A 17,684-nucleotide genomic window follows, 5' to 3' on the forward strand; every position below is an offset into this window, starting at 1 on the left:
TCCAATACTGAAACCAATATTAAATATAATCCTATATCGACTAGCGAAATAGGCATGAAAAATCCTAGAGGAAGAACGGATAGGATTTTAGGCTGTGCTGCCTAGATAGAAGAGGCCTGCTATCCACTATCTTGGGCTATGCTGCGCCACCAAGTGGCAGAGCTTGAAGGGCATCGCATTCTATAGGACATGAAGCATGCGAAGATACACACCTCCACTGTCAGGAACATCACAACTCGTACAATATGTACTGATTCCTCACTTCATAACATGCGAGACCGGGTTGTGCCGTGTACTTCAGCAACGTGCGCGACTGCGTGCGTTAAACCGCTCAAATGTCAATTGAAATGCACGATGCTGATTTGCAGTAGCAGCAGTTTGATGAACATTTACGAAGTTGGTTGTCATGAAGTGAGGGGTAAAGATCCCCTTCCAGAAATCTGACATTCAAGCAAAAGCATATCGCGCGCCAGCTAATGGCCTGAAGCCTGCGCAAATGCCTGCATTGGTAAAAAAAAAAAAAAAAAAAAAAAAACAGCACCACGAATTCATTTTTGTGTGACATGGATTCACGTGGACGGATAGCTGTTGGGGGAGGTACCAACAGCAATATTTTCTTTGATCGTTTTACTACGGAAACCCTCCTGAAGCGACGTGATCGTAGTCCACGCAGCTTCATTTTTCATTTTAAAGCGTTACACAGTTGAATCAAGTGGATTGTCGTTGAAATGTAGGCTGTGTATGGCACTTTGTATGCTATCGTAGGGAATTCGGCGACCAAATCGCTGATATTATCAGTGGCACACAGCTTTTGTCTTGCGATTTGTATGCAAAATCATTTTAGTGATGTGGACGGTGTTTCGTAGCCAGACAATCGCACTGTAAAGGATTGGCCGAAAACACTCGCACAAAAGCACCCAATCCAGACACGCTCCAAGACAGCAAGCACCTCGGCTTCTCTGGTCGCGACGACCAGCAGCAGTGGCTCGGCGGCGTTGGCCCGACGACCAGCAGCAGAGGCTTGGCTGGTGCTGATGTAGTAGTTGGTTGTCGCGAGATTACTGTCCAAGACATTCGCAATGCGTGCGTTTCGTCGAAGACGTACAGAGCATACAAAGGAAGTTTGGCCTCAATTTCAAAATGGATTCGGGCTTCGAAAGGCGAGAGCGGATCGCAGTACTTTACTGCTGATGGAGAGATTGATGTTGGAGTGTTTACGGCGCGTGATTTTGAGTCCTTCCTGTTGGAGAAGAGGAAGACGGTTAGTGTGGCAACTTTGAGTGGATATCGGAGTGCGATAAAGGATCTTTATCGTCGTCGGGAAGTCCCTCTACCTATTGAGAAGAGCATGGCAACCTTCTTCTCAGGGCTGAAGCGCATGGAAGCAACGCGCCTTCAGTCGGGGTCTCCGAAGGAGTCAGGCAAGGACCCACTGCCGTTCTCGTTGTATCGAGAGCTGTGTAAAGCTACAATAACCCGTGATGATGGTGGATTTGCGCACATGTTTCTCACAACGCAATGGAATCTAATGTGTCGATCTGAGTCAGTGCAGAGGCTGTGCACTGAGCATCTAAGCTGGCATGACGACAGCATCGGGTGCATTATGCACAAGTCTAAAACCAACCAAGAGGGTACTGGACCTAAGGACCCACGACACATGTACGGAAATGTATTTAGCCCTGATACATGCTGGATTACGGCTTTGGCGTTGTATCTGGCATGCCGGCCTACACAAGCGCCAGGGCCTCTCTTTCCTGGTTCAGAGCAGAAGGCAAGATTCGGTAGCGCCCTTCGCAAGCTTATTGCTGATCAAAAACACCGGAACCACTATGAAACCCATTCCATTCGTAACGGTGTTGCAACGTTTGCTTGCAGTGGTTGTACGGGTGGTCCCTCAATTGCCAGTGTGTGTCTGCGGGTCGGATGGTCGTTGGGTGGAGTGCAGGATCGTTACATCAGATATGAAACTGCGGGAGACCAATTCCTTGGTCGCGTAGTAGCTGGTCTACCGCTCAATCGACCTCAGTTTGCCTCACTCCCACCCCACTTCAAAGACAATGATGATCCTGCTGTTGGTGCATGCGTACAGGCAATGTATCCAGAACTACAAAAAGTTAGTGGACTTCGTGATATACTGAAGCTCTGTGTAGCATCACTGGTAAAGCACTCGAGTTACTTCCGAGCGGAGCTGCCATCGACACCCCCCCCCCCCCCTATTGACAACACCTCTATTTCGGAACAAGGAAATGATGGCCAATCTCTCAGCCAATATGGTCACCTGTGAGTCACCATGGATGACCCCCACTGGAATTCCACCGCTTGTGGAGTTGTACAAACAACTGGAGGGAGTGCAGCAGTCAATTGACAACCTTCCTCCAGTCCTTTTAGATGGAATGAGCACATTCATCGAGAAAAAAGGGGTTGCTGCAGGAAACATCACCCGAGACTTACTGGAAGCAACTATAGAGAGCCTACTAGAACGTGCTGGGTTGGCCCACGTGCGCCATACTGTGCCCAGCGCACAAGTACCAGGAGACACAACTACTGCAGCGCACTATTATGGGGGCAAGTTTCACATGCTTCCTGAAAGTTTTGAGTTTCCCAAGGTTGGAGCGCATGCTGCATGGCACCTTTGGTGGTTTGGTGATCAAGCAAGAGGATATCCACCACTGCGCCGTATTGGCGCGCACGACCTACCTCGTGACTCGATGCGCAAAACATATTCGAACTGGAGAAACTTGATGCAACGTATTTGCGAGGCGGCCTTGCAGGGTGGGTGCCAAATCACAGTCGACATGTCAGAACAAGTAGCAGAAAAGTGTTTAGAGTAGGTATGCAGAACTTACCGCTTCTCGCTTCGACTCGAAAGCGCAGAGTATCAGAGTTATCTCTCGGAACAACACTACGACTCGCTCGGCAAGCTGCCCAAAAGCGATCTCGCAGCGCTCCTGTCTAATTGGATGAAATTGTATAAACCAATTGAAAATGCACCTACGTCGGATGCCAAAACTCCTACGTTTTTCCTAGATAAGTGATTACCTGGTCTTTGTATTGTCGAGTCTCCGATCATACTCGTTGCTTTCACTTGATTGCGCGTTTTTTTGCATCGCAGCAAGAGGATCGTCATTACACGTCAGCCCTCACTTTTCTAGGTGCTATATACGCTCGTGTCTTGGGAAGTCGAATGATAGTGCGCTATGCGCTTGGAGATGCGGGTGGAACTCAGTACAATGCCAAGATATCCGTGTTTGAGGATTGCGAGTTGGATGTCTTGATGTACTTTTATCACGTTATCGCCAAGGTTCATGAACGATCTCGCTATATTCAACCTGTCAAACGTAATCTGGTAGTAGCTGACATATTCGATATGCATTGTGCTATAAGTGCCTCGGAATTCCATGCTAATAAGCCTTCTGATATGCGGCGGTGGCTTGTAGATCTGAAAATTAAGCAGTGGGTCGTTGCCTCCATCACCAGTGGCTGAATGACATTGTTTCCGCACACCAATCGGCTGGGCAACTACAATTAATTCAGTGGAAATGCTCAGCACCAAGTTAAAATATACCTCCACGCTGAGAGAGCGCATGCTTATGAGATCCCTGTTGGGCAAACTGCAACTTCGTTGCCGATGGAAAGTGTGTCGTCTGTTCGGTTTCAAGAGAAAGCCAAACCTAGAAACAGACTTCGATGACGTGCTACAACATTTTGTCCACAAAACTTCCTTGTCGAGAACTCGTCTATCGATGCCTTCGACGACTATGCAAAGACAGCATCTTGAATCTACGTAAGGCCAAAACAAACTGTGGCCGTTGTGGACGTTGCTGTGCAGCTCGGTGTGAACGCCGCCAGAATGGAGCGTGACGAACAGACCAAAAAAAAGGCTGGCCAGTTGATTTGACAGATCGGAGCTGCTCATGCAAATACCCTTTGTATGTGCGCTTCAGTGCAGACCAGTAGGGATAGTGGGTGTTGAGTCAGTGCACATAAGAAAAACCTTGGAGGATCAGATATCGGACGCTGTTGCATCAAGTGGGCCAAAATGAGGGAGACATATTCTTAACGGTCCTACATTAGGGGCTTGTATAGCAATCCGCACTAGCGTTTGTATAGCAATACGCTGTGTGAGTTCGTCGTTATGTGTCACTAGACTAGAGACAAGTAGGTGACGCTTTTCGCTCGGATAAGCCTGCATTCGGTAGACTTGCGCATGAAGACACCCGCTTTGAAGGGCTGAATCCTTCAATGTACCAACAGGAGCACAGGGCAGACAAGCTACAAAAAATATGGGGAGATATAGTCTGAGACAACCGGAAGTGTTTTGCCAACTCGCAGCAATCGGGTACGGTAATGCTAAATATTTTTTTAACTTGTTCTTCATATACTTTTTCGCGGTGTATAAACACTATTCTAACATCTTCTATTATGTATAGGGACAAACGAAAGTGATTTTTTCTCTTCTGCAAAGGTGACCTCACAGTACTGTACCTTCATTATTGGCTTGCGATCAAGCCTGTACTACACGAAATGGTTGTGCCATTCCCTGAGTCAGCTTCATACGATTCTCTGGCACCCTCCGTCACAGACCCAAGTATATTCAACAAACTATTTGACAACCATTGAGAAAGATGCCGCTCAAACCCCTTCAAAAGGAAAACGTAAAGCGGTTTCAACTTCAAAAAGCGATGAAACGTTATCTAAAATTTCTAAGACACTCCACAACTACTTCTTGGAGAGGACCCATGAGAAAAAGGAATCGTGTCTCCGGCAACAAGGAGAACTACTTAGACAGATGGCTGAGGTTATTAAAATGCTGTCGCTTCTTAAACAAGAGCCGGATGAGAACGAAGAAGACATCATATTCTATGAAGCTCAAAAGGTGCGCATTCGCAGCCAACTGCTTACATTTGAGGAGACGCTGCCAGTTAGGAAAAAAATAAAGTAGACGTAGCATTCATATTCCTTTGTTTAGTTAAGTGGACGACGCAGTCCTTGATTCTGAATGTGATTCCGCAGTTCCGTTCGAAGCATGTTGTCTCTGCAGTGGTCGTCACTTGCTCGATTGTCTACAATTACTTCGGTACTGGGTTCGTACAAACTTAATTCCTCGTGATCCGTATCAAGTCGCTCGTCTATACAAAAATTATGCAATAGCATACTCACCGTTATTACCTTCTTAACATTTTTTAACTTCACTTGCAGCGGACGCCGAAATATCTGGAACTTGTTGACCAACAATCCAAAGGCCATTTCGATACGAATACGCAGTTGCGATACATAAAAGTTGTAGGCATCATGGCTTCGACTCTCAATTTGGTTTCTTGTAAACAGCGTGAGTAGAAACGATGTGTTGATATACGCGTTGTCACCTACAGCAAAATAGCCAAGAAGTAGCCGCTATAGGCTGCCACGTAATTTCCAAGAGAGATATGCCGTGGCGTCATTCGCTCCCCCAGCGTTGCTCACATTTGCTGCAATAAAGCGGGAATTTGCATCACAGGCTGCCTGTACATTTACACCAATTCGACTGTAATGACCCGAATAAAATGCCCGAAGATTGGAAGCTTCGTTTTCACTCGGGTTTTTTTTATCGAGCACAGCCACCTGTATATAAGAAAGAACTTGTCAAAAACAGTCTGAAAATTAGTATTTAAAAAACGGCGTACCCGTCAATTGCAGCCACACAGCCTTTAATGATTCCTTGAGAAGATATTCGCTCAAATGCCATTGCTGCAGATGACAGTTCTTCAGTAGACTCCGGAAACTGTAGACGAAGTTGGGGGACACAAAGTAGAGCGTCCATCACTTTGTGAACTATATGATTGAAGTGTGAGTCGGAGGACTTTACCACTTCCCTAACGTCATGGTGGCTACCCCCAGCCAGCCACCGAATCGCCATTTGTAGCATGTGAGCAGGTGAGAGTGGCTCCACACCCGTCCTTCGCTTCGATTGATTCCGGTCGGGGACCCACAGATAGGACCCTAATAGCAGTAGCAATCTCTCGAATGAGCGCTTTCGCATGCGAGAGCAGCGCTCAAACTGCCCCTCTAGGAGAAGGCGGGACGCATACATGTCCCAGTCAGGCTTCTCGTCACGGTGAACAACTGGTCCGCGAGGCTTCGGTAATGTTTTGGCTGTCGCTATTACCGCCATAACAGAGAGCATTAGGACTGCTTCGTCGTCGTCTTGGCTTGCCATGCTGGTTGAAAACTTACCACTGAACTGACAATTGAAAGGGATGGATCTAATTAGTCAATAAACACGTCTTTTTGAAGAGACTTTTCCTTGTGTCGGTTGGTATTGCGATCATCTTCGGTGCTCGCAAGTAAATTTCATGCGGATTTTTGCAATCTTTCGTCCTTATGCAAGCGTTAATCTCTTAAACGGCTATGAGCACTCCTTTGAAAAAAAGATGGCACTTCTACTGCTCTATCTCGCCTCTTCGGGAACGATCAAGGAGGCAGGAATGGCTTTAGGTATCTCGAAGCCATGTGCAGTGATATCGATTAACGCCCTACTCCGAATTGTTTGCAAGCAGTCTGGCCAGTTCATCAAGTTACCGTCTAGTCAATCTGAATGGGATAACATTATGGACGACTTTGCGTCGGTCAAGGGATTTCAGTACGTGTGCGGGGCTGTTGATGGATCGCTTTTCGAAATACCTCGACCTGAAGAGTATGAAGGATGGTACTGTAAGGATGGATATCCAGCGATAAGTATGCAAGCACTTTGCGTTTCCTAGACTATGACATGAGACCAGGTTCGTATAGCGACAAAAAAAAACTTGGAACGTATCGGATCTAGGTTGTCAGCAAGTGCCTACATGTATATCCATTGACAATAAATTAGATTACGACGCCGACTTAACCCATTAATATACAATATCTGACTCGATTGACTCTCCCGTCGTTTGCTTACGCTTGCTGGTTCGCGTGCTGCTAGTCTCCCCTTCGGCTCTACTGCTGTCGCCCTCATCCGAGTGCGTTGTCCCTGCGTCGCAGAGCGCCGTATTCTGCATCCCTTCACGAGGAGCCCAGTGCTCCATCATTAATTCGAGACAAGGAGGATCTTGTGCTCTTGGCACATTACCCGTCTCGGAGCGGCCTTCTCGATACAAAGCCCACTTGCAGCGCAGCCACTTAATCTAATACAAGCACAAACAAAAACATATTACTACAATATTAAGTTGTCACCAAGCAACTAAATGCTAGTCACCTTCTCTTTACACTGCGAGACAGTGTATGTTCTGCTTTGGCTTTTGCTCAGTATATTGGCCACCAGAATCCAAGCTGCACCTATCTCGACCGAGTTTCTAGCCTTGTGGAAGTTTGGCTTTGCAGCTGTTCCATCAGTATTCGTTAGACTGTTTAAGTTATTTAGCTGCAAATTCAAATGTCTTACCGAATGGTGGACAGCTCTTGCATTGCTGCATCTGTCCAAAGAGGCGTGGCATCTTTTGCCGGGCGGCCACGTTTAGGTGGCGCCGGACGCAGACCGAGTGGAAGCGGTGTCTGGGCGGAGGGGTCAGAAGCCCACACGTTCATGATGCGATCAGACGACTCTGGTGCAAACGTCCGGGTGGATTGAGGGCGAGTCTCGGGTCTAGAGCCTGCAGCGCCCTGTGGGAATGAGAAAGACTGAGTTAACGGGATCGCATACTCCTCTAGCGATGACGCCGGTGACAGAAGGTCGTCCGTGACAGCCTTCAAAAAGGGAAATGAACACTTACACAACGGGTAGCACACGCAAGACCGCCTATATGGTTGGCCTGCAGCTCTTGAGCGCTTCGGTCATGTTGCCGAGAATGATTGGCGGCGGCAACGGTGTGCCTACGCCAGCAGTACTTCAGCTCCGTGTTCGCTTCTCTCGAGTGGCCACAAGATTGGCTGCGAGGGCTGCAAAAATCGATTTGACAGGGTATGCGCTTGAAGAGAGTATCCCCGGACATCGAGGGCAACCACTGCGGATAGGGCACAGAAATCCAGCCCCAGACGGACGAACCAGGGCCTTATTATCTTTTCGTCTTCCAGAGCCCAAACCCTCAAGAGACCAATTATCTCTTCGTCTCCCAGAGCCCAAACCCTCTAGATACCAATCGACCAATCAGAGCGCCCAAAGCGTCTCGTACCTTCGGTTAAGAACCAGCCTCAGTCATCACGCCTACAATTTGTAGATGAAGCATCGACAAGTATGACACGGAGCTATACTCTCAGCAGCTACATCAACCCCCAAACACTAACTTTGCTAGTTGGGAGTACCTAGTATATTTGCCAATAATATAATATGTTTGACAGTCCGGATCCCTTAAGCTGTCAGTCTCGATCGCTTATGTCGATAGTCTGGATCGCTTTCACCGACAGTCTGGACGAATGCATTGAACAAATTACAAGAAAAAATTAAATTGAAATTGAAAGTGTACTACCAACTATATTTTTCCTTACGATGTGGGTCCTACTCGCTTTCGCTCTCGTCCTCGCTCTCTTCTTCACTCGCCTCACTCTCTTCTTCACTCGTTTCCTCGTTCTCCTCCTCGCTTGAAGCCTCGACACTCGCGTCACTCAGGGTCTCCGCTTTACTTAGCCTGGTGCTCGCCATTCACTTCAGCGCTAACCGCATCCTTCTTGTAGTCGTAGGAAAGAGCCTCTTCATTGCTTAAGCGCTTGGGATGGCGGGTTGGTTATGTTTTGCATCTTAAAAGACCGGCCACACTCTTTGCAGTGCCCGGGCATCTGCTTTTGCGCGAATTGCCTTTGTCTTCGCTCTATCCGAATTATCAGAGCAGTACCGACCTTGGTTGCTGAGATGGCGTCGCTGCGAGCATAGCAAACCACAATGCTCACACATATAGCTCTTAAACACGATTGCTTCGATAGAGTTTGGCTTTTGACTTATTCCTCGAAAACACACGAAACAGTGCAGTCTTATATTTTCCTCTTCAAATTCAGCACCAGCGTGACACGAAGAGATATATCTGGAACGCGTTGAAGTCACTTTCTGGCGGGTTACGGCAAAGAACTCATGTTGACTTTCCCTCGTTTGAGACTAGAAGGTTACGTTGACGAAAGGCATATTGCAAGCTTCTGTGATCATTGCTCTTGAGTCGAACACGCAGTTTTACGTCTACCCGACTTGTTTCGGCTCCTATGCTGATGTGGATAAATGTAAGCTGTTACACTCCGCGACAAGATATATCACCCACTCGTATTTTAGTCCGTAACTCGCTGAGTTTTACGAGTTATCTGTTGAGATTTCGACAGGCTGCTTTTCCTAGTTATAGACGACCGAGGTTTGTGCTAACGCCTGCGATTTCGCAGAGCGAGGGGAAGCTCACATACAGTTTTCTTTCGGCAACGTCGCGACAGGTTAGATCACCCAGCCATAGCATACAAAATTCAAGTCAAAAAGAATGATGGTCACTTCAATAGTGTGTCTTGTTACCGTTTTTAGCTAGGACTTCCACGCATCTGCGTGGCATCGACTCAACCAGAGACACTAGCAGAGCTTGAGGAATGTTATCCCACGCGTCAAACAGCGCTACCTTTAAATCTTGCACGCTGTCAAATTGTCTGCCATTCGCATACACCCTTCTACTTAGAATTGACCACAAGTTCTTAATCGGATTGAGATCCGGAGACTTGGAGGACCAATTTAGCACTTGAATTTCTTGCTCAGAATAAAACTCCATCGTTCGCTTAGACACGTGAATACTAGCGTTGTCCTGTTGGTAGATAAAATCCATACCATAGTCCTTAAGTGTGAGCGGCAGCGTGTTTACCATCTTGGTGTACACCAACCGGTCCACCTTAGCTAAGGTGGGCTGGATGGTGCGCACCGAGACGGGAAAGTTGAGGTCGGCCTTGAGCTGTGCGGCCGAGGAATCGCCTCTGGAGGCGGCGCGGACGAGACGACGGGTGTCCCGGTCCGACAATGCTGGTGGTGACCCCGGACGGGCGGGGTCGGCGCGAGGCTGGGCGGGCGCGGTGATTCGCCGGACCGTGTGGGTGCAGCGTCCTGTCTTCTGGGCAACGACACGAGTGCTGAGCCCGCCTTCTCTCAGCTCCTCGATTCTGCCTTTCTCGTGCTGTGACAGCCGAGGCTTTTTGGACTTCCTAGTGGTCTTGATGATTTCAAATACTGGAGTGGATTCCTGCTCTCACAGAGCACAAGTTTCCAGGTCCACTACACTCTTCGCACCACCCATTTGTTAGTTTTGACCATCATTCTTTTTGACTTGAATTTTGTATGCTATGGCTGGGTGATCTAACCTGTCGCGACGTTGCCGAAAGAAAACTGTATGTGAGCTTCCCCTCGCTCTGCGAAATCGCAGGCGTTAGCACAAACCTCGGTCGTCTATAACTAGGAAAAGCAGCCTGTCGAAATCTCAACAGATAACTCGTAAAACTCAGCGAGTTACGGACTAAAATACGGGTGGGTGATATATCTTGTCGCGGAGTGTAACGCTTGAACCGGGCGAGTTTCTTATATACTGTGGGGACTTGGTGCAAAAGGATGCAATATGATAGTGGGTAGGTTCCAAACATTGTAGCAGGATGTCCTTCCTTTACAGTGGGGCCTGTAATTGGAGCGGTAACCCGCGTGTTCGTGTCACAATGCTGCCTTTTCCTGCCAGAATAATGCGTGGTCTGAGTCCTCAACCACAAAGAATGCATTTGGCCACCATTCCACGAAAGCTCTGCTGCAGTCACTAAATAGCGACGTCAGAACTACTGAAGTTATTCTCGCTGCTTGCATGGGCATCAAGAAACATTTTGCCGTCCTCGATTCGCTTTAGAAGCTTGTCCACGATTTGGTAGCATCCGTCGGAATATGGCAGATAGCCTCCACCGTCCTGGAGGCCCTCCAGGACGGTGCCCTCGGTGCTTTGACACTCCTCCACCTGCCAACGGTTGGTGTCTCGAGCTTCATTATGTATTGTGCGTGTGGCACATACATTATAATTAATCGAAGTTTTCATGAAATAGATTATGCAATGCGGTAGTCGAAGAGCTTGCCATTCAAATATTTTTGGCAACTACTTCCTCCGTCCGAAAATATAAGCGGGTCCCCAGCATTGGTACCGTCCGGTAATATAAGGGTTAAGTTCGGACATTATCTACTTTATCCTGTTCAATCGAACTTAAAAGTATCGTAGCCTTGTCGTAAATATTGTCGTTGCAGGTCAATGAAGGTGGAAGGAGACCGTTGTTCATGCGCAACTGCTCTTTTGATAGATGCGGAAGCTGATACTTATTACAGCCATCGACGTTCATGGACGCCTGTAGCACAGACTGTAGCGTGACAAACACTTTGTCAATAGTGCTATACTCAAGCTGGCTATAGGCTTCCTCGACGTTGTTGACCAGGTCTTCAATTGTTCTTGCCTTCTTCTTGTGCTGTAGCGATTGGATTGACGTGAAGAACCCGAGGTCGTTGACGTTGAAATCAGGAGAATTGGCTGGAGGTGGTTTAATGCTCATATCCCACCCACCATCACTACAAGCAGCAACCACTTCGGGATCGTCCGCAGCCACGTGTGGCTTAGCATTGTCATGCTGAAGAAACACGCGCTTGCCCGATGGCCAAACCGCTTTGACGCTCGGTATGACCATCCGGCACAATGCCTGGCGGTACACGTCCTTGTCGACATTGTAGGTCTTTAGCTCCAGTGTGCCGGCCGGTCGGTTTTTACTTGATCGTTCGGCCGGCTCGTACACAACGAATGGCCATAGGCCAATCTTGCCGTCCCAAATCCGGTGACGCTTACTGTCCCACCGCGGGCGCGCAACAGCAACTAGGAACATGACCTTGACGATGTAGTTTTTGTTTTTGACAGTAAGATGGGGAGGTTCCTCGTGCGTTCCCAGATAGAATCCCTGGTTCTCCTTCTTCAGATAAAACCATTTTTCATCTAAGTGAACGTAGTTCATGAAGCTGTCGAACACTCGCGTATTGCGTGGACCCCGATGTACAAATCCGTAGGCGAACTTGAGTCGATCAGCCCGATGTTGATCCGACAATAACGGCTTTAGCCGCGTGGTGTGACGTCGAAATGCACCAGCAAGAAAGTAATCGTGAAGACTCGACTTGGCAATACCAAGGGAACTCGCTAAAGTGCGAATGTCAGTTCGTTCCTCAAATGGCGTAAGTTCGATAGCGTGGCTGAGGTCGTGGCGGAACTCCTCCGTTAACCGCGTCTTCCGGCCGCTCTTGCCCTTCCTGCCACTGTCGTAGTTAATGGCATTGCCGCTCTTGATGTCTTGAAGGGCCCGGCGTCACAGACGGGCGATCTGGTCGTCACTGGACTCATATTTAGTCGAGAACGCCGCAATAGCACCTATCGGAGGCTCTAGTTCGATGCTGACTTTCAGTAGGAAGGCAATGACTTCCGCCCGTTCACTCGGAGTTAGATTCTTGCGTTTACGCGTATTCATTGGAGCACTGGTGGTCATGTTGAGGTGCTGGCGAAGGGTTAAAGCTGGAATGGTGTGTACCTGGTGTACTTGGTAGACTGTTACTTTTCATTAAGACCACCAAATATCGCGGGAGGACCGCGGTTCGAACCGTCTTGTTGTGCTCTTCGTTTTTAACCAATACATAGGTCCCAACGCGCGATATTAAGATTAATAATAATTTTTTGGTATGGACCCGCTTATATTTTCGGACGGAGGAAGTATTGTTTTGGCCATGCTATTTTCGGCGGCCCTGCTGCTGGAGGCTACCGATGCCGGATTGAGTTGCGGATGCCAGTAATCCATAACAGAGATGAGGCATCATGAGGGTTCAACTGAGAGGCATATGCGAACGCCGTTTACCGCTGCGGATTGCTAACCTCGCGATTTCAAAAACTTAAACTGGCCGCCGCGCCAAACGTGATATCATCATCACTACTTGTTGTTGCATGTTGCACGAAGATGGGACCGTCGCCGACAGGGTCAGCACTCACGTGGACGATTCAAAAGCGAAGCAGGCAAAAGGGAAAATTTCAATCGGGGCTGGCCCAAATAGCCTTTTCAAGTTTTACTTGTATTTCTTGTTGATAAGCAAACCGACTCCAAGGGCACCAAATTGGTACTACCAATGAAAAGCTGCTGATTTTGTCGATTTGTCTGTCAATTTCTGAAACATCTATAAAACACAATGGATCCGATTAAAAAAGCACACCACGAATGCTTGACCAGTCCGCTTCAACTGGCTTTATTTCACTATGGGGTCCGTCCTTGTCTTATATGGTATCTTATAACTGACCAATCAAAACTATTGAATACAATTTTAGAGTCTTTCATTGGCTGGCAATCCGGCCTCGAATCAAGTAATTAGAGTTATTTATCAAAACATGTACGTAATCAAGGACTCTTAGTATTTGTACAATAATGTTGAATTTTAGGCAATCTGACCATTTAATTACGAAGAGGTGTTTTTTCGAATGGTTATAAATATATTAAATTTACGAATACATTTGGTGAAGAGCAGCAAGAGTATCTTTATATATGAGTTAGGCGAGGAAAATCGGATCCCGAAATAAATTTCAAAGAACAGATTATGAAGGCTTCAATAAGTGAAACGATGTTTGGTGACTGACTTGGGTTATTCTCATCCGACCTCATCTAAGCAAAACCTTGATTTTGGTTGGGAGATTCGTAATTGCCGAAGTCCCAATCGGAAGTGTGCCTTCTAAAGGCAGTTTTATCAACTTCTGGTGGTTGCCATTTCTTTCAGTGTAGTAGTTTGGCAAACTGCTAGTTTGCCACAGATACGAACCTTCAACACAGTTTACTTAGAAACAGATCAAAAAAAGAATGTACGTAACCAAAGCCGACAGCAACGTGTTAACCTCTTCACAGTGGATAGGAACAGAAAGAGAGCAACTAAAAGAAAAGAAAGATGTAGTAAGCTGACTTCTTGTCCACGAATTGGGCCCACTCTAAAGTTATACAGAATTGTAGATTGCCGTCATGCAATAGCACATCGCTGTAAAGATAAATGCTCTGAATATAATTTTGAATTCAACTCACCTGCAATACGTAAGCGCAATCTACCGTAGATTATCTACGTAACACGCCATAGCTCGAAATTTCAAAGCTTCTTCGTGCTCAGCACGGCTTTATACCAGGATGCAGAATTACTTCAAATTGTATTGTTTTCACTAGGGAGTAAGAGCTATGGTCTGGGCTTCTGTTCACCTGGTTACAGGTAGTTTTTAATGGAAGTCAGACATCTACAATAAAACTTTTCCTACCTGATATGACAGGTGGACAACTACTTAATCAGATAGCAATATGTCGTGTTACTAAGTCTCCTTGAATAAACAAGCTATTGCTGCGGTCAAAAGGTCATACAAGGTGCCAATACATATATAACTGAGGTGAGGAAGTACGCCGGCTTAGAGTAGCGGGAACTGAAAATAATCTCCGCCGTACGCGCTAACTTCAGACGGTAGAGGCACAAAAATATACCAAATTGAATTATCCAAACGCATTTAAGTACCGTACCTCATAAATGAATTCCACTTCTTAACCAGAATATTTCGTGAAATTGCTATATTTGTGTTAAGATTTGGTAGCAAAACAAACAAATTTCTCATTACTCAAAAATCAACCGGGACGACATCACGGGAGATGTGAGCGAATACATACTTTCTCAATGCAGTAAATGAACTGATATATTGAGAATGTAAGTTTTCTCTCAGCTTAAATCTTCCACGTGTTGGTTCTGAAGCAGCGCACTATACAGACCGTTGTCCTTAAGTCGGACGATGCGCTCTTGAACGAGTTCTGTGTCTGCTTTACGCGGGCCTTGGCCAAGTATTTTGAGCATGTACTCCACCTTACGACTTTCGTTTTGGTCTCGTTTATAGCCGACACAGGTTTCTCAATCCACTGAATTACTTAAACATGATCTACGTTGGACTTTCCATTAGGAGGGATCGATTGTTTCATTTTTCCAGCTTAGAAATCGTTTCTTTATGCCAATCTAAGAGAACGGTTTGCAATTAAATAACAATTCAGATTTGAGCTTGAGCACGGTTTGTCTGTGTTTGCGCCTCTTGTACTCTCAGCCACATGGGGCAAAACCTTCTCCATGAAGACGAGAGGATTACTTAGCAAATGCTTAGGCGGTTGTAAGTTGCCACTTTCATCTCAACCTAAATATAATATTTCAAAGATGTAAAATTTGCTTTTTTGTGTTAAGGAGAATCTTCCAAACAGAATGAAAACACGCCAAAATCACCGAACTGCTGTTTTTCTGATAAGCATTTATTTGTGAGGTACAGTATGTAAGTCTCTTCTGGCCTCATAATAGGGACTCATACTTTTCGAAATGTGGTACATTTAGCCCCCTCAGCTTCTCCGTAAAGGCACAAATGCAGGCCTCAACTAGTAGACTCCATGTCGAACTGATATTGCAATAAATTATCTCGAATTCATGTTAAACTGTCTCCGACAATCGCAACGTGGTGATTTTGAGAGCAACGGTGATCAGTTATTTAATTCGAACGATAAGATTAGATGTATTGCTGCATTTTCTTGTTAATTACTAATCTTGCTATGTTGGCAGGGATCAAAAATAAAGGCACTGTGCACAGAAAATGGGCTTACTACCTGAATGAGTTTTTCATAGATGCTTGTAGAAAAAATATGGTTTCAAAATGTATGATCTATACTTATCGCTCGCACAAAATCTGCAGCCTATGTATTTGTGGACCATGAGTTCCAAAACTCACGTTGAATGGTTTGGAAACGTATCTACTATTCGCAGCTTTTTCCGAGAGTTCATTCTCCCATTTGCTTCAGCTCGTCATGACCATACATTTAATAATACTCGGACATATGCCGTCGTTCAGAAACTATCAAACCTTTTCTGCCATCTCAACCAGCGTTCCAATTCCACGTACCATATTGAAAGCCGCCTTCAGCGTACTAAAACGCATGAAGAGCAAATTGAGAATTCAGCTCTCCGACTTTGCAGTGCATTTTGAAGAGGGGGAACTTCACGCAGGTCATTACTCACTGAATGACTTAGTTTAACTATGGTCAATGTCACTCCCTTTTTTAAGTTTCAAACGGCCTTCATACAGGCTTCAGGCATATATGTTTGAATTTTTGAACCCTGCTTGTTGGACATGCAATGAACTTTAATAGCCAAAACTGAACTCTAGTCTTTGAACCCCAGACTAAAATTTAGTCCGGACGAGTTTTTAAGTTTGTGTTGCTTATATTCTTTACCTGCTCTACGTCCATCGAGACATTCCAAACCACACATGTTACGGTCGGTGACTATGACACCAGTTTTCACTGGGACTTCGTAGCTCAAGCCTATATAAACGCTCGAATGCGAGTATGCCCTCCAAATTTCGTACTTAATCTCTGGAAACCAACGCAGTGCCAAAATAACATCATGTTTTACAGGATATCAGGTTTCTCAAGGTTCACTTAGGTTTTACCAGTACTGTACCAGCTGCGCCTCGTCTTGTTGACCTCGTGGGTTCGACTTGTAAGTAACAAGGCACTTGCTGCTGCGCCCAACTGGGAATCGTCGACTTTACTATACCCAATACACTTTCTCGTCACCCTCACAATCTAAATCCACAGAGGACGGATGTCATTTTGATCTTTAGGATTTGCTCCGCTGCGCGTCGCAAGTGCAGTCGCTGCGCTCCTGCAATTAAAAGATTCTCTCTGGAGAGTCCAGTGCTCGGCTCGCTGCGGAGCTCGGTGCTGGGCCCTCCCTCTGCAAATATCGCACGGCCCTGCTTCACCGGCACCCCGTAAGGGTTTGCTGCGGCTACGCGCGCTCCCACCAGCTCACCTCCATGGGCTCTCCGTTTGATTTGCACTCTTTCACCCCCTCCATCTCATTTGGGCGCAGCAGTAACTACTAAGTAACAAAGATGAGCACATCCTACGAGTTAAGCTGCACCCTCTGTCAGCAAAAAAAAGTTCTCAGGTCACGAGTTCAACAAGTTGTGGTGGGTCAAGCTAAACAAGTTGTGAAGTTGTGTACACAACGCGGCAAGCAGGATCATATTGAAGATGGGATCGTGTGCTGTTCGAACACATGTGCTGTTCGAGCACAAGCAAGTGGCAAAAGTCTACTGCACCCTTGCTCAAGCTGACGGAAGAGCTCATTCAGCAATTTGCCGAGCCAAGCACACCTCCTCACTCCAGAAGAAGTCCCCAACTTTACCAACCAAGTACCATGAAGCTTTCGTACATCATCGCCTTCGCCGCTGTGGTCGTCGCCTCGACCGCTATCCCCGCCAACGCCGCCACGGGCTTGACGACCAACAACGTGGCTGAGCTGCAGGTCGTTCGCCAGCTTGGCGCCGGCGGTGGCCTCCGTGGCAGCCAGCAGGGTGATCAGAACCAAAACACGCCGAGCACCTCGCAGAACGACGGTAACACCAGCCAAAACGATGGCAAACAGGAGAAGCAGGACGACGGCAAGCAAAAGAGCAAGGACGACGGTAAGAAGAAAGAAGATAAGGAAAAGAAAGAAAAGGAGAAAAAGGAGAAGAAGGAGAAGAAGGAGAAGGAAAAGAAGGAGAAGGAGGAAAAAAAGAAGCAGAAGGAGGCCGAGAAGGCCAAGAAGGGCGGTGACAAGTCCAAGAAGGATGACGACAAGTCCAAGAAGGATGACGACAAGTCCAAGAAGGACGGTGACAAGTCCAAGAAGGACGGTGACAAGT

General features: G+C 46.7%; 6 protein-coding genes across 6 annotated transcripts in view; 3 read left to right on the forward strand and 3 right to left on the reverse strand.

Moving 5' to 3' along the window:
* Positions 1-563: 563 nt before the first annotated feature.
* PPTG_01900 (hypothetical protein) lies at positions 564-3,007 on the forward strand (the record flags this gene model as incomplete). Its single annotated transcript, XM_008895292.1, has 2 exons — positions 564-597; positions 867-3,007. 2 exons carry the CDS (start codon positions 564-566, stop codon positions 2,282-2,284), a joined length of 1,452 nt encoding a protein of 483 aa, XP_008893540.1. The 3' UTR covers positions 2,285-3,007.
* A 3,403-nt stretch (positions 3,008-6,410) lies between these two features.
* On the forward strand, positions 6,411-6,740 carry PPTG_01901 (hypothetical protein; the record flags this gene model as incomplete). The annotated part of the gene is made up of 1 exon (XM_008895293.1): positions 6,411-6,740. The coding sequence occupies one exon, from the start codon at positions 6,411-6,413 to the stop codon at positions 6,738-6,740; it is 330 nt and encodes a 109-aa protein (XP_008893541.1).
* A 66-nt stretch (positions 6,741-6,806) lies between these two features.
* Positions 6,807-7,946, reverse strand: PPTG_01902 (hypothetical protein; the record flags this gene model as incomplete). The annotated part of the gene is made up of 5 exons (XM_008895294.1): positions 6,807-6,817; positions 6,917-7,142; positions 7,214-7,361; positions 7,400-7,617; positions 7,728-7,946. The coding sequence occupies 5 exons, from the start codon at positions 7,944-7,946 to the stop codon at positions 6,807-6,809; spliced, it is 822 nt and encodes a 273-aa protein (XP_008893542.1).
* Positions 7,947-9,416: 1,470 nt separating this feature from the next.
* PPTG_01903 (hypothetical protein) lies at positions 9,417-12,447 on the reverse strand (the record flags this gene model as incomplete). The annotated part of the gene is made up of 3 exons (XM_008895295.1): positions 9,417-10,145; positions 11,116-12,214; positions 12,275-12,447. The coding sequence occupies 3 exons, from the start codon at positions 12,445-12,447 to the stop codon at positions 9,417-9,419; spliced, it is 2,001 nt and encodes a 666-aa protein (XP_008893543.1).
* Positions 12,448-14,680: 2,233 nt separating this feature from the next.
* PPTG_21147 (hypothetical protein) lies at positions 14,681-14,812 on the reverse strand (the record flags this gene model as incomplete). Its single annotated transcript, XM_008895600.1, has 1 exon — positions 14,681-14,812. One exon carries the CDS (start codon positions 14,810-14,812, stop codon positions 14,681-14,683), a length of 132 nt encoding a protein of 43 aa, XP_008893848.1.
* A 1,802-nt stretch (positions 14,813-16,614) lies between these two features.
* The window catches only part of PPTG_21148 (hypothetical protein), a 1,578-nt gene continuing 508 nt past the window's right edge, over positions 16,615-17,684 (forward strand). The window contains exon 1 of the mRNA XM_008895601.1: positions 16,615-17,682. Within this exon, the coding sequence (XP_008893849.1) occupies positions 17,054-17,682 (629 nt within the window). The 5' untranslated portion in view covers positions 16,615-17,053. The remainder of the gene's footprint in view (positions 17,683-17,684) is intronic.

This window comes from Phytophthora parasitica (genome assembly GCF_000247585.1).
Source record: "Phytophthora parasitica INRA-310 unplaced genomic scaffold supercont2.3, whole genome shotgun sequence".
Taxonomy (NCBI): domain Eukaryota; phylum Oomycota; class Peronosporomycetes; order Peronosporales; family Peronosporaceae; genus Phytophthora; species Phytophthora nicotianae.